The 13,403-nt window shown below is 32.7% G+C and overlaps 1 protein-coding gene across 1 annotated transcript; it reads left to right on the top strand.

Annotated features, from left to right (window-relative positions):
* The first annotated feature begins 5,205 nt into the window (after positions 1-5,205).
* On the top strand, positions 5,206-11,723 carry LOC127735102 (tubulin-specific chaperone A-like). The gene is made up of 4 exons (XM_052245191.1): positions 5,206-5,359; positions 8,738-8,843; positions 9,725-9,811; positions 10,848-11,723. The coding sequence occupies exons 1-4, from the start codon at positions 5,307-5,309 to the stop codon at positions 10,929-10,931; spliced, it is 330 nt and encodes a 109-aa protein (XP_052101151.1). The 5' UTR covers positions 5,206-5,306; the 3' UTR covers positions 10,932-11,723.
* Positions 11,724-13,403: the final 1,680 nt, after the last annotated feature.

Raw genomic sequence — 13,403 nt, 5'->3', positions numbered from 1 at the left:
AAAACGGATGTCTAATGCAAATTGCACAAACCAATCGCAATATAAATTTAAGCAATCAGTTTGCTTTAAAATCTGGATGCATTTATTTCATTTTTCATATCTTCATATTTAGTTTCCTTGATGCCTTCAATTATTCTTATACTCGTTATTGAAGCTGTCTGTACTCATGGTAGATGTTGTATAGATAAATTTTAAAGTCCAATTGTCATGTGAAGTGAAAACCTGTGGCATGCAACTTATAAGGTATGTGTATATTTTTCTTGAGAGTAACACATCTTACACCTTTTATGTACTGACAATTATTCTGGGCTCATAAAACATCTCAAATTTTAAGGATTTCCTGGAGTTACTTTTATCAATCCAAATATTCTACAGGAAAACATGGTTTTGAAGAATATCTTATTTTCAATGAGAAGTTTTATGAATAGTTGAACATACTCTCAAAAGAATCAATTTATAATACTATATCAAAATGTTGTACGCCAGACGCGAGTTTAGTCTACAAAAGACTTATCAGTGTCACTGTGACGATCGAATAAAAAAGTTAAAAGGCCAAATAAAGTACGAATTTGAATAAAAATTTTGCCGAATACATCTTAAGTAATCTATCTATGGGGTAGAAAATCCTTAGTATTTCGAAAATTTCAAAGTTTATAATGGAACAGTCACTCCAAAAAAAGAGTAAACAGCTAGAGATCATAATTCCTTGTGTAATGATGACCATGCTTTAAAGTCACACATCAAGCTCTTACTGTCGTGTCCTGAATTTGGAAAAGAAATGCGAAAATTCACATTTACGAATGAAATTAATATATATGCATGCACGTGTTTTTCTTGCACAAGAAATAGTAAATGGAAAGCATTCGCCAGTGGCGTAGCTATGCCATTTTTAAGTGTACGCCCGAACCCCGAGTGGTTTGGGGTCCACTAAGCTGATCTAGGGCAGAAGACCTCCTGATAGGGGGCAACCCCCCCCCCCCCCCCCCCCCCGGAAGTTAACGCGTTTTTGAAAGATCCCAATATCTGTCATTAAAAACTCATCAATTAAGAACAAAACTTTACGACAATTTAAGAGATGATTTCGGCTTCCAATTGTGAACTTTTTTTATGTAGCAACAGTCCATCAGCACCTGCATATGGAGTATATACCTCCCAGTTGATAAGATATTCCAGAGCTTGCATTTCCTATCATCATTTCCTTGATAAATGGTTGTTGCTTACAAAGAAGCTACTGAACCAAGAGTTCTAAGTTTTTCCAAGTTGAAATCGTCCCTTCGAAAATTTTACGGTCGACATCACGAGTAGGTTGAACGTTATGGAATATCTGTTTCACAGAATCTTAATGACGACGGATATGTTCCAACTGTTGATATTACCACAATCCCGTCCTCTTTTCCTCGAATGAGACCTACCGAATTAGACTTATCACTGGGTTTGTACTTTCATCAGCAACACGATGGGTGCCACAAGTGGAGCATCATTTGCTTACTCTTCCGAAGCACCTGAGATCACCCCCAGTTTTGGTGGGGTTCGTGTTGCTTAGTCTTTTGTTTCTATGTTATGTTTTGTATATACTGTTGTTTGCCTTTTCGTAGTTTTTCGTTTTCTGCCATGGTATTGTTTGTTTTCAACCGATGAGTTTGGATATCCCTTTGGTATAATGTATCTTTCTCCTCTCTTTTATAGTCTATTTTCTTTTATGTTAAATTTATACATTCATGTGTCATTGTGTCGATTTGGAATCTAATGTTCATTAAAATTTTCAATGTTGTCGTTCTATTCATTTATTTTTACCTTGTCTTATTTACTCACATTTTTACACTCAAATTTCGTTAATGGACACATGTCCTAATTAATTTTCATAGATGGTCAGGTGTAACGTAAAAATAAATATTGAACTGTAACATAAAAAAATGCAAGCCACGTGGTATCTGAGCAGATAATAAAAGGGTGCCCAGTCAACAAATTTGATCGATTTGGGTTAACGGAATATCACACGGCTATATTTTATATCATTGCAAAGAGGAGAACAAGCCTCGTCGAAATATTGATGTCGTCGTTGTATCTTAAATTTGGGTCAAAGGTCAAATCTAAAATTTCAAGGAAAACGTAGAGTCACGTTTAGACAGCTGGCCACCCCTACATATTTGCGTTAATAGCAAAATAAATTCGAACAATTCAAAGGATTATAAGTAAAGTTTCTATATTTAGGACTAATTTGATAATTTTATTGCCAAATATGGTTCGAGATTGACATTTGTACTTATATTATGAAAATAATGGTATTAATTATTTTTGGAGTGTTAAAAATTCTTTAGAGGTTTTAGATAAAATACATGCTTTTGATGGTCGTTTTAATTCTGTTGACAGCTATGATTTTTCTACTCTCTATACTACACTTCCACACATTCTTATCAAGAAAAAGTTTTCATATTTAATTAAATGGTCCTTTGAAAAATCTCATCACAAATCTATTGTCTGTAACTCGTTTAAAGCCTTTTTCTGTAACGAAAAAGGAAAGTATGCTAGGTACACTTACTGGAAATGTGAAGATATGATTGAAGCTTTAAATTTTCTCCTGGACAACATATATGTACGTTTCGGCGATAAAGTGTATCGACAAGTAGTAGGTATTCCTATAGGCACTAACTGTGCCCCTTTAATAGCAGATTTATTCCTGTATTGCTATGAATCTCAGTTTATGACCAAACTCAGTAAAGACACGTCATTGTTACATTTGGTTGATACATTCAACAATACTTTCCGTTATCTAGATGATCTTTTTTCGTTAAATAATCCAGATAAATCCAAATATAGATTTATTTCGTCTTCAAGTCATTGTTCCACTACTAAATTGTCTATTCTACTTACTAGTTCATTTGGTACAATCAAAAACCTGATAATAAATTGTTCAAATAAGGCCTTTGAAAATAGTGGAATTAATTACTTTTGGAGTGTCAAAAACTCGTTGGAAGTACTTGATAAATTGCATGCATATATTGGTGATTTTGAATCGGTTCAAAGTTTTGATTTTTCTACCCTATATACCACTTTGCCTCATATTCTTATTAAGAAAAAATTCATACACCTAATAAAATGGGCATTTAAAAAGTCGGAATGCGAATACATCTGTTCAAACTCTTTTAGGTCATTTTTTTTTAGTAGCAACAAACAAAAGAACTATGTCAATTGGACATGCTTTGATACTATATCTGCCCTTGAATTTTTACTTGATCCGAATTAAGAAACTAAATGGGTCTATCAATACCCACGCTACGTCAATTTTGAAAGACCCAAATGTTGCAAAACATTTGTCCTACCTCCATGACAAATATGTTGTTGTCCCCGCAGATAAAGCCCCAAACAACATCGTTTTTGTGTGTTAATATCGTTACATAAACTGCTTGATAAATGAATTAGGTATTGACAATTTATTTGGAAACTCAACATATACCCTGACGACACTTACCAAAGAGGAAATCCTGGATAATCATAGGTCTGTTCTATGTTCCTTTGGACTTTCAACCAAGGATGAAGAACTGGATCTTCCATCACTGTATTGGATACCTAAACTACATAAGTGTCCTTACAAACAACGGTATATTGCTGGGTCTTCCAAGTGCTCCACGAAACCTCTTTCTAAATTATTAACATCTATTTTATCAGCAATCAAAGCCGGGCTCCAAAGTTATTGTGAAACTGCCTATTCTAGAGGTGGCGTGAATCAGATGTGGATACTAAAAAATTCCAAAGATCTTTTAGAGTACATACAATCTAAGACTCTCTCATCTTGCAATAGTATTAAAACATATGACTTTTCTGCACTTTACACAAGTATTCCCCATTCCAAACTAAAAGACAAATTGAAAGAGTTGGTATTACTTTGTTTCATTAAAAAGAATGGCGAACGTAAATACAAGTATCTTGTCTTGGGGAGGGATAAATCCTACTTTGTAAAGAATCACTCTGATTCACACAAAAAATTCTCTGAAACTGACATTATCAAGATGCTTGATTTCTTTATTGACAACATATTTGTTACGTTTGGAGGACGTGTTTTTCAACAGACTGTCGGAATTCCAATGGGAACCGATTGTGCCCCTCTTCTTTCCGACTTGTTTCTTTATTATTATGAGGCTGACTTCATACAGGAACTTCTTAGGTAGAAAAATAAGAAGTTAGCAATATCCTTTAACTTTACGTTCCGCTATATAGATGATGTTCTCTCACTAAATAATACAAAATTTGGTGACTATGTTGAACGAACAAGAGATAAAGGATACTACAGATACAGTTAAGTCTGCCTCATATCTTGACTAACATCTAGAAATTGACAATGAGGGTCGGTTGAAAAAAAAACTTTACGACAAAAGAGATGATTTCAGCTTCACAATTGTGAACTTTCCATTTCTACGTAGCAACATTCCAGCAGCGCCTGCATATGGAGTATATATCTCCAAATTGATACGATATTCCCGGGCTTGTATTTCCTATCATGATTTCCTTGATAGAGGATTGCTGCTCACAAGGAAGCTATTAAACCAAGAGTTCCAAATGGTGAAGTTGAAATCATCCCTTCGTGAATTTTACGGACACCATCACGAGTTGGTTGACCGTTATGGAATAACCGTTTCACAGATGATAGCGGATATGTTCCTTATGTCGTAACTACAATACCCTTCCCTTTTCACGAATGTGACCTACCGAATTAGACTATTTACCGGATCTGTAATAACATAAGCAACACGACGGGTTCCACATGTGGAGCAGGATCTGCTTACCCTTCCGGAGCACCTGAGATCACCCCCAGGTTTTGGTGGGGTTCGTGTTGCTTAGTCTTTAGTTTTCGATGTTGTGTCATATGTACTATTATTTGTCTGTTTGTCTTTTTATTTTTGGCCATGGCATTGTCAGTTTGTTTTCGATCTATGAGTTTGACTGTCCCTCTGGTATCTCTCGTCCTTCTTTTAAATGTCCGTCTGATGATATTGAAGCCGGGTTCTGTGAAAGTTTTATTAAATTCAAGAAGGTTTAACAACGCTATTGATGTATAAAAAAACTTTAACCACAGGCCGAACCTATTAAAATGTTAACGACGCCAACGACAGAATGTATGATTGATCATGATTGTTATGTCTCGCTTTTGTGACTCGACAAAACCGGAAAATCAGGTGATCCAGTTTATTTTAAATTTATATTGTTTAGACTACTTCCTGTTTGAAAAACTTGCATTCCAAGTGAGAAGGTGACTCACGATTCTATTTCACAACAGACAGGAAAACTGTTATACCTAAGTAATTGAAATCATGGCAGATCCTAGAATCAGACAAATAAAGATAAAAACAGGTGTTGTCAAAAGGTAAAACATAATAAAAGGTCAACACATTGACGATACTCGATAGCGCGCGTAGCAACCGAAATCGGGTTTATTAAAGGTTCATCTTGCAGTGTTTTATATTTATAAGCATGCGTCACCTTCATGTTTTTGTCATATTTTGTAAAATCGTGATTAAGGTTGGTGTGGAACTTTTGGCTAGAATGACTTAAAATGTATTCTTAAGTACAGACAACGTGTGCATTTGGAATAGTTTAAGGCCTATACTATAGCATCATAGCATGACTGCGATAAATAAATTTCAAATGCATTATATTAAAAACTTAACTGGATTTTGCTGTGCTCTTTTTTCGTTTCTTAAGAAGGTGCCAAAACTAAAAGTCCATGGGAAAGAGGTTTGAGAACTTCCCAATACTGGCAATAGGTACGATAATTATTGAAGTGAACTGTATTAATTGACATGGACAATAGAGGAAAAAGAGATATTAAAGTAAAAATTGCATTCTTTTTATATGACCGCAAAAAAAAAAAATTTTTGCTGTCGTATATTGGTATGACGCTGGTGTCGTCGTCCGAAGACATATTGGTTTTCGCACAATAACTTTAGTTTAAGTGAATGGATCTCTATCAAATTTTACCATAAGGTTCAATACCACAAAAGGAAGGTTGGGATTGATTTTGGGGGTTATGGTACCAACAGTTAAGGAATTAGGGGCCAAAAATAAGCATTTTTCTAGTTTCCAGACAATAACTTGTGGAACGGTGTATGGATCTCTCTGAAATTATACAAGTTTCCATACCACAAAGGGATGGTTGGGATTTGCTTTGGGGGGTTATGGCTCAACCGTTTAGGAATTAGGGGCAAAAAAGGGGGAAAAACAAGGGTGTCCTGGTTAATGGACAAATACTTTAGTACAAAACATAATTTAAAGCAGTGTAAGGGAGGTAATTCAAATACATCATTTGAATTACCTCCCTTACACTGCTTTTAAATTATGTATAAAGTAATGGTTAATGAACAATTAAGGTAGATGGGGTGTCTAAATTATAATCCATAGAATCTTTTAATAATTTGCCAAAATGTAGTTTATATCATGCTTTTTTGAAAAAATAATAAAAAGAATGGGTCACTGGGCTTATTTTCACGCTACAGGTTGTGCAAAATTGACAGATTTTGTATAGATTATGCATGGAAAACGCAATTTTCTGCCATAAAACGAAAACTACACCATACATATTTGAGATAAAATATGAGAAGATAGCTCTAATATTATACTTTCAGATAAGAGAAAGAAAAAATGGGGTCACCGGGTCCGTTTTCTTGCTACATAATAAAATAGATAAATTCCTAACACATTCTATTGTAAAAGTAACTTTATCTGAATTATCTGCCCTTACATTTGAGTTGCCTCCCCTTATGTGGCAAAGTTGGAAAAAATTGAATCAAACAAAAGTATTCTGTTTTTTGTAAAATACAACCATAAATATAATAAAACATGTCATTTTCTATATTAGAATGAAAATTCTTACACATGAATTACCTACTTCTCTCAAAATTTGCACATTTTATTAAAGGTCTAGACCGATTATTTTCTGGTATTTCAAAATCCAAGATGGAGGAAGACACCCTATCTACCTTAAGACAATTTAAAAGCAGTGTAAGGGAGGTAATCCAAATACAACGTTTTGATTACCTCCCTTACACTGCTTTTAAATGATGTTTAAAGAAATGCATATTTATTAAGGAAGACCAGTAAAAATATCTGCAAATGTTGCATCTTTTACAAAATTAAAAAATCCATATGAAAGATTTGACACCATATTTTAAATTCTATTATAAAATAGATTAAGTTAGCACTATGGTAAATTTAAATGGGTAATTATGGTTGCAAACTCCATTGGAAATTTGAATTGAGATTAGGACCATATCTTGAGGGAAAAAAAAATTTTTTGGGAAAAAGGGGGGGGGGGGGGGGTAAAAAGAAATTGTGGGGGGTCAAATTTTTCTCATTTCAGATTTCAGAAAGTAAAAAGAAAAATTCTTCAAATATTATTTTTTTTGCGAATAAAAAGTGTGTGTGTTGGGAGGGGGGGGGGGGGGTCAATACGCAACAGCATAGTGTATTGCACAAAAGCAAAAAATTGAATATAAATTCAAATCATATACCCAATTCTAAGTTTTTTGACTACAGTTATTCTGTGTCAGAAATCATTTATGTGTCAAATATTTAATTACAATCCAAATTCAGACCTGTATCAAGGGCGAATATTGTGTCCATTTTTGCCCCAACTGTTCAGGGTTGGACCTCTGCTCTTTGAAGCAATTTATTCATTCTGATTTCATAAACACCATAATGATTCCGATGTGAAAATTGTATTTTGTATACCGGTATCTCTATCCAAAATTTAAATGAAATTTAACAACCTTCACCAGACAGTCAGGGGTTCTACTTGTACAAGTAGTTTTTATTTACTTGAAGAAGTAATATTAATATACTTATATAAGTAAATTTGTAGGATACTTCTACAAGTGTATTTTATTTACTTGTATTGGCTTAGTTATTTCCCTTAGACATTCAGATTTTTTTACTAATATAAGTGAAAAAGTCATCCTATCTTCTTTTCTTGAATTCTTAGGACTTCTTTGCTCTAATAGAATTTTAAATTGTCTGTCCTTTGCAGATGTCATAACTAATCATTTAAGTGTAATTTCATGGACAATGAAAATCTCATTTGTCTGTTATCTTCAGAACACTGCTTATTTACAAGCCTCCAAGGAGCAATTTTTGATGGCCTTGCGCAAATATTTAGGATCTTTGTGCAATCAGTTTTTTTTTTGAATTAATGAGATGAAACATTGAACTCTAATAAAAAATTATGAGCTTACCTGGGAAAAATCATTAAAGGCATGTTTTTACATCTCAAAACCTTTATGGGATTGTAAAAAAAATTTACTTTTACAATTGAATTTTTGAGAAAATTAAGGGGAGATTATTTAAACATTATAATTAACTCATGTAAGTATATTTTTTTTACTTCTTCAAGTAAATAAAGATTACTTGTACAAGTAGTACCCCTGATTGTCAGATGTTTCTTTCAAAATCATTTGATAACCAGTGTTGTTTGGTGTAATCAGTACATGTATTTTTCATAATTTCTGTATTGAGACACGCATGTGTCCAAAACATTCTTTACTTGTAGATTATACATTGAGAAGACTGAAAAAAATATAATAGACCAGAGTGTTGCATTTTTTAACATGATTAATGCTCATTTTGGAATAAGATTTATTAACAAAAATTAAAAGTCTGAAGAAGTTTTACCGTAATATTAATGTGTTATATGCAGTAAATTATGTCTTGTTAATAGTGTAAAGCTAAATGATTAAAAACGTATTTTCAGACTGACAAAAGAGAAACTTTCCTATGAAAAAGAGTCAGAGCAGCAGGAAGCAAAAATAGAGAAAATGAAGACAGAAGGAAAGGATGAATATGATATAAAGAAACAGGTACTCACATTATCAGTTTATTCAGAGTACGGATATTGTGTTATTAAAATTTACTGGTTATAAGTTTTGGAAATTATTTTAGATTAAAAAATATATCTCCCTTATGCAAACCCCTGATTTCTTGCCCAGCTTTATCTATACTTTTTGTCCCTTTTGGTTGTTAAGCTCTTCATCTTTTTAATAAGTTTTGGACTTTCACATGTATTTTGGCTTAGAGCATCACTGAAGAGACATTTATTGTTGAAATGGGCATCTGTTGCAGAAAAATTGGTACTGTTGATGTTAAAAATATTATTATGACTCAAAACATTTGAGTAATTTTACAGGTCATGTATGATTTGATGTTGTATTTGACCCAACAACAGCCACCCCAGAAAAAAACAAGCTTTTTCATAGTTTATTTTACAAAATACTTTATGAAGTGTTTTTCTGCATTATGAAATTTCATTCTATTCCAGTTAGTTGTCTAATTATATTATGTAAATTTTTGTATCGACAACTTTTTATTTAGCCATTGCAGGTAGCCATACATATGTCATATGATAAGTTATAACATAACTGATAAAAATGTAATCATAGATTACATATATATAACAAATAATCTCAATTCATGAAATAGTTATTGGTAAATAAATAAACATATCGAATGAAAGTCAAAATACTATCAATCAATGAGTTACAAAGGCAATAAGGATTTGCTTCTAGGGGTCATGTACGGCCCCTATTAAATAACATGTCAGAAAAATCACAGCAGAAGTACTTGTCAGAAACCAATTATAGTATAGAATTCCCATTTTTATGTTGGTAAAGTTTTTGTTGTAATTTTTGACAAACAAACCGTGTTAAAAAACAGAGAATATAACACTCAGATATTATTGTAGGTAGAAGTCCTAGGAGAGTGTAAACAAATGATTCCAGACTCCTTGAAAAGACTGAAAGTAGCCCATGAAGAATTAACTAAATTATTGGTAAGTATGCTGTGAATTGGGAAAAACTGATCTGGTTTCGGCAACTTTCTTGTGGTGTATTTATTTTACTTTTAGTTGATCTTAAATATGTTTTGCATTCATTTAAATTATTCGTTTTTATTTAATTTTTAACAAATTAAAGTAGCTATTTAATTGTGATAAATAATTTAAAGCTAAACATCATGATTGGTTTAGAAAAATAGGATTTCCTGAGATCCTGGTTAACTACTGACATACAGCAGAGATTTGGCCAGGAACCCAGGCTACTGCAAGAATATATAAATATGCTCAAACAGCTTTTAGGTGGTACTGTAAAGGTAGAAACTGCCTTCAAACTTACACAAAAACAAGATTGAGAACCACTTACCCCACTAAACACCTGAGTGGTGAACTTAGGTGTTCCAGAAGGGAAAGCTGTTCCTGCGGCACTTGTTGCATCTATTTTATTACTGATAATTGCCATAAGAGACAGGATTTGGGCTAGAAGTAGAACATATCCATGGTTGTTTATGTCAGATGCAAATATTTAATAAAACTGTCAACAAAATCGTGATTGCCTTCATAAAACTTTGGTATGGATTTAAATTTTGCCATTAGGAACCAAAACCTTTGGCTCAATGCCTCTCTTGTAATAAGCAAACCCTCATTAAAGGAAATCCTGATAGGAAATAAAATTTGTGGAATATAGTATCAACTATGAGATATACATTCCATATGCAGGCACTGCTTGTATGTTACCATACAGAAATGGAAAGTTCACAATAGGAAAATTGAAGTGAACTCTTATGTCATAAAGTTAAGTTCTCAACTAACCCTAATTGTCTATTTCTAGATGTAAGTCAGAATATTGTATCCTTAATTTGAAGTTCATTAGAAAAGAGTCTATCAAAATATTCACCAAATTTTAATTATTCAGTGAAAGGACTTTTCTTTATATATTTTCTTTAACTTTAAAACTTATAAAGGTTATACATGTATTGTGGCATAAACTTTTTCCTCAGATTTCATATTCATAATCCTTTATTCTGTATTGCAGGAAAAAGAAGAAGATTTAAAGGAAGCTGAGGAATACAAAGCTGCTGAGACAAGTTTGAAAGAAGCTAATGCTGTAATGGGATAGATGTTATTTATAATTTGTAGTTATGGTACACAATGCATATTTTTGTTATCACAGGATCTGATCCTAAGGTTATATTCCTTGCACCTTTCATCCATTAGTAAGAAGTAGAATTCATAAGTCACTAGAATCCATATTCATTTCTTCTTAGTGACTACTGCAATATAAACGACAATGGTTCTGCATTAATTTTTGAATAATGCCGAATTTTTTCTTGAATCGTTAATGAATCATAACAAGAATGTGACTTTGGATTTAATGTTATCCCATCATCATTTTTTTTTTAATTTTATTTGATATATTACATTTCAATTTGAATTATTTATTGATTTTATGTTTGTGTCTTATGGTATTTGGACCCCAGGTTAACTTTTCAGGGGGTTTAAAATAGCACATGACATCGGAAATTGTTTCTTTTTTCTTCTTTTTTTTTAGATAAATGTTATTCAATTCATCTTTATTTTTTCAGAAATTCTTTCCTAAATTTTGCTTTACTTCCTACAATAGCACTTATTGAGAAACACAAAATCCTACATTTAAAAAAGCTCTGAATTCCATATCAAAATATACATGCGAGCATGTTTGTATAGATTTTTTGAAAATTAGAAAGCTTGAATGAAAATGGTATGAGGGATGTTTATGTATGTTTGATACAGAATTGTGATCTATTATGGGTTTGGAACAAAAGAGATGTTGTGCTATTGATTTAAATGGTTGATAGAACTGTGCTTTTTTATATATATATTTCATGCAGTTGTATTGTGAACTTAGAAATAAAATAAATTTCCATTATGACTTGACTGTTTGAATCAGTTCAAAATATCATGATAGGTTATAAGCTTTAAATAATTGTGAGGGTAATAAATGAGTTTTCCAAGTATTGATGAGACTGTATTGGAATATTCCTCAAGGTGTTCCCCTCTGGGGGTACGGTACATCCACAAAATAAAGAAGTATGCCTTTCAGTCATATTGTTATACTGCAATGCTTTTACTATTTTATACGACACTCAGTTACTGTTATACATCACCATTCCTGAATCTCTAAGTTTGCCAGATAACTGATTGATTGATTGTTGGTTGCTTAACATTCAGTGGCAAATATTTCATGCATGTTCAGGATGAACCAGATAACATATTATATCAATTGAATACTTAAGTACTGTTTCAATTCTTTAATGGAGTTTGATTTAGATTGGAATTTTCTATGGTGAAGAAAAGTTCTGGTGATTGCATTAAAATTTATCTTTAACTCTGGTTAAAATAGACATAGACAGCTACATTCCTTAAATGGAGGCTCCAAGGAGCATGAATTGCTCATCTTCAATTTTGCATAAATTTGATACAATGCAATGAGACTATTTCAAATAGTTTCCAGCATTAAAAAGAATAAGGAGTTGACTGATGATTTCAGTCAGGTTGACTGATTTGTGAATCTGGTCTTGCTCATAATTATCATACCCCCGCTTTAAAAAAGTGGGGGTATACTATTTTACCTCTATCTGTCAGTCCATCCGTCAGTCCATCCGTCTGTCCGTCCCATGACTATTTTCGTCGCATCTTTCTCAGGAACTACATTTAATACAAAGATTTCTGAAATTTGGTTTCAGGGTTTATATAAGTCAGCTATACTGTGTGATGCTTTTTCAGATTCATCACTCAACAACTTCCTGTTTACCGAACACTTGTATCATTTTACACATGATAGTCAAGTTGAAAATTTTCGTCACATTTTTCTCAGGAACTACAATACAAGGATTTCTTAAATTTGGTTTCAGGATTTATATAAGTCAGCTCAATTGTGTGATGCTTTTTCAGATTCATCACTCAACAACTCCCTGTTAACCGAACACTTGTATCATTTTACACATGATAGTCAAGTTGAAAATTTTCGTCACATTTTTCTCAGGAACTACAATACAAAGATTTCTGAAATTTGATTTCAGGGTTTATATAAGTCAGCTATACTGTGTGATGTGTTTTCAGATTCATCACTCAACAACTTCCTGTTTACCGAACACTTGTTATCATTTTACACATGATAGCCAAGTTAAAATTTTTCGTCACATTTTTCTTAGGATCTACAATACAAGGATTTCTGAAATTTGGTTTCAGGGTTTATATAAGTCAGCTATACAATGTGATGCGTTTTCAATTTCATCACTCAACAACTTCCTGTTTACTGAACACTTCTATCATTTTACACATGATAGCCAAGTTGAAAATTTTCGTCACATTTTTCTCAGGAACTACAATACAAGGATTTCTGAAATTTGGCTTCAGGGTTTATATAAGTCATCTATACCGTGTGATGCGTGTTCAGATTCATCACTCAACAACTTCCTGTTTACCGAAATATTTGGGCGGCAGTATCATCAGTGAGCAGTAGCTCGCAGTTTCACTTGTTTTTGCTGTTTTAGTTTCTCACCATCTACTTTAGTTTTCACAATAAACACAAAGTTGTTAAAAATCATTA

This window comes from Mytilus californianus, unplaced genomic scaffold (assembly GCF_021869535.1).
Source record: "Mytilus californianus isolate M0D057914Y unplaced genomic scaffold, xbMytCali1.0.p SCAF_3, whole genome shotgun sequence".
Taxonomy (NCBI): Eukaryota; Metazoa; Mollusca; class Bivalvia; order Mytilida; family Mytilidae; genus Mytilus; species Mytilus californianus.
The sequence above is the reverse complement of the archived record's forward strand: the minus strand, read 5'-3'. Positions and strand labels throughout refer to the sequence as shown.

Bases quoted from the DNA above. Each gene is read 5' to 3' on its own strand.
- LOC127735102 (XM_052245191.1), top strand. From the start codon at position 5,307: ATGGCAGATCCTAGAATCAGACAAATAAAGATAAAAACAGGTGTTGTC. The intron at 5,360-8,737 runs GTAAAACATAAT...ACGTATTTTCAG, and splicing joins AAAACAGGTGTTGTCAAAAG to ACTGACAAAAGAGAAACTTT. The intron at 8,844-9,724 runs GTACTCACATTA...ATATTATTGTAG, and splicing joins AATATGATATAAAGAAACAG to GTAGAAGTCCTAGGAGAGTG.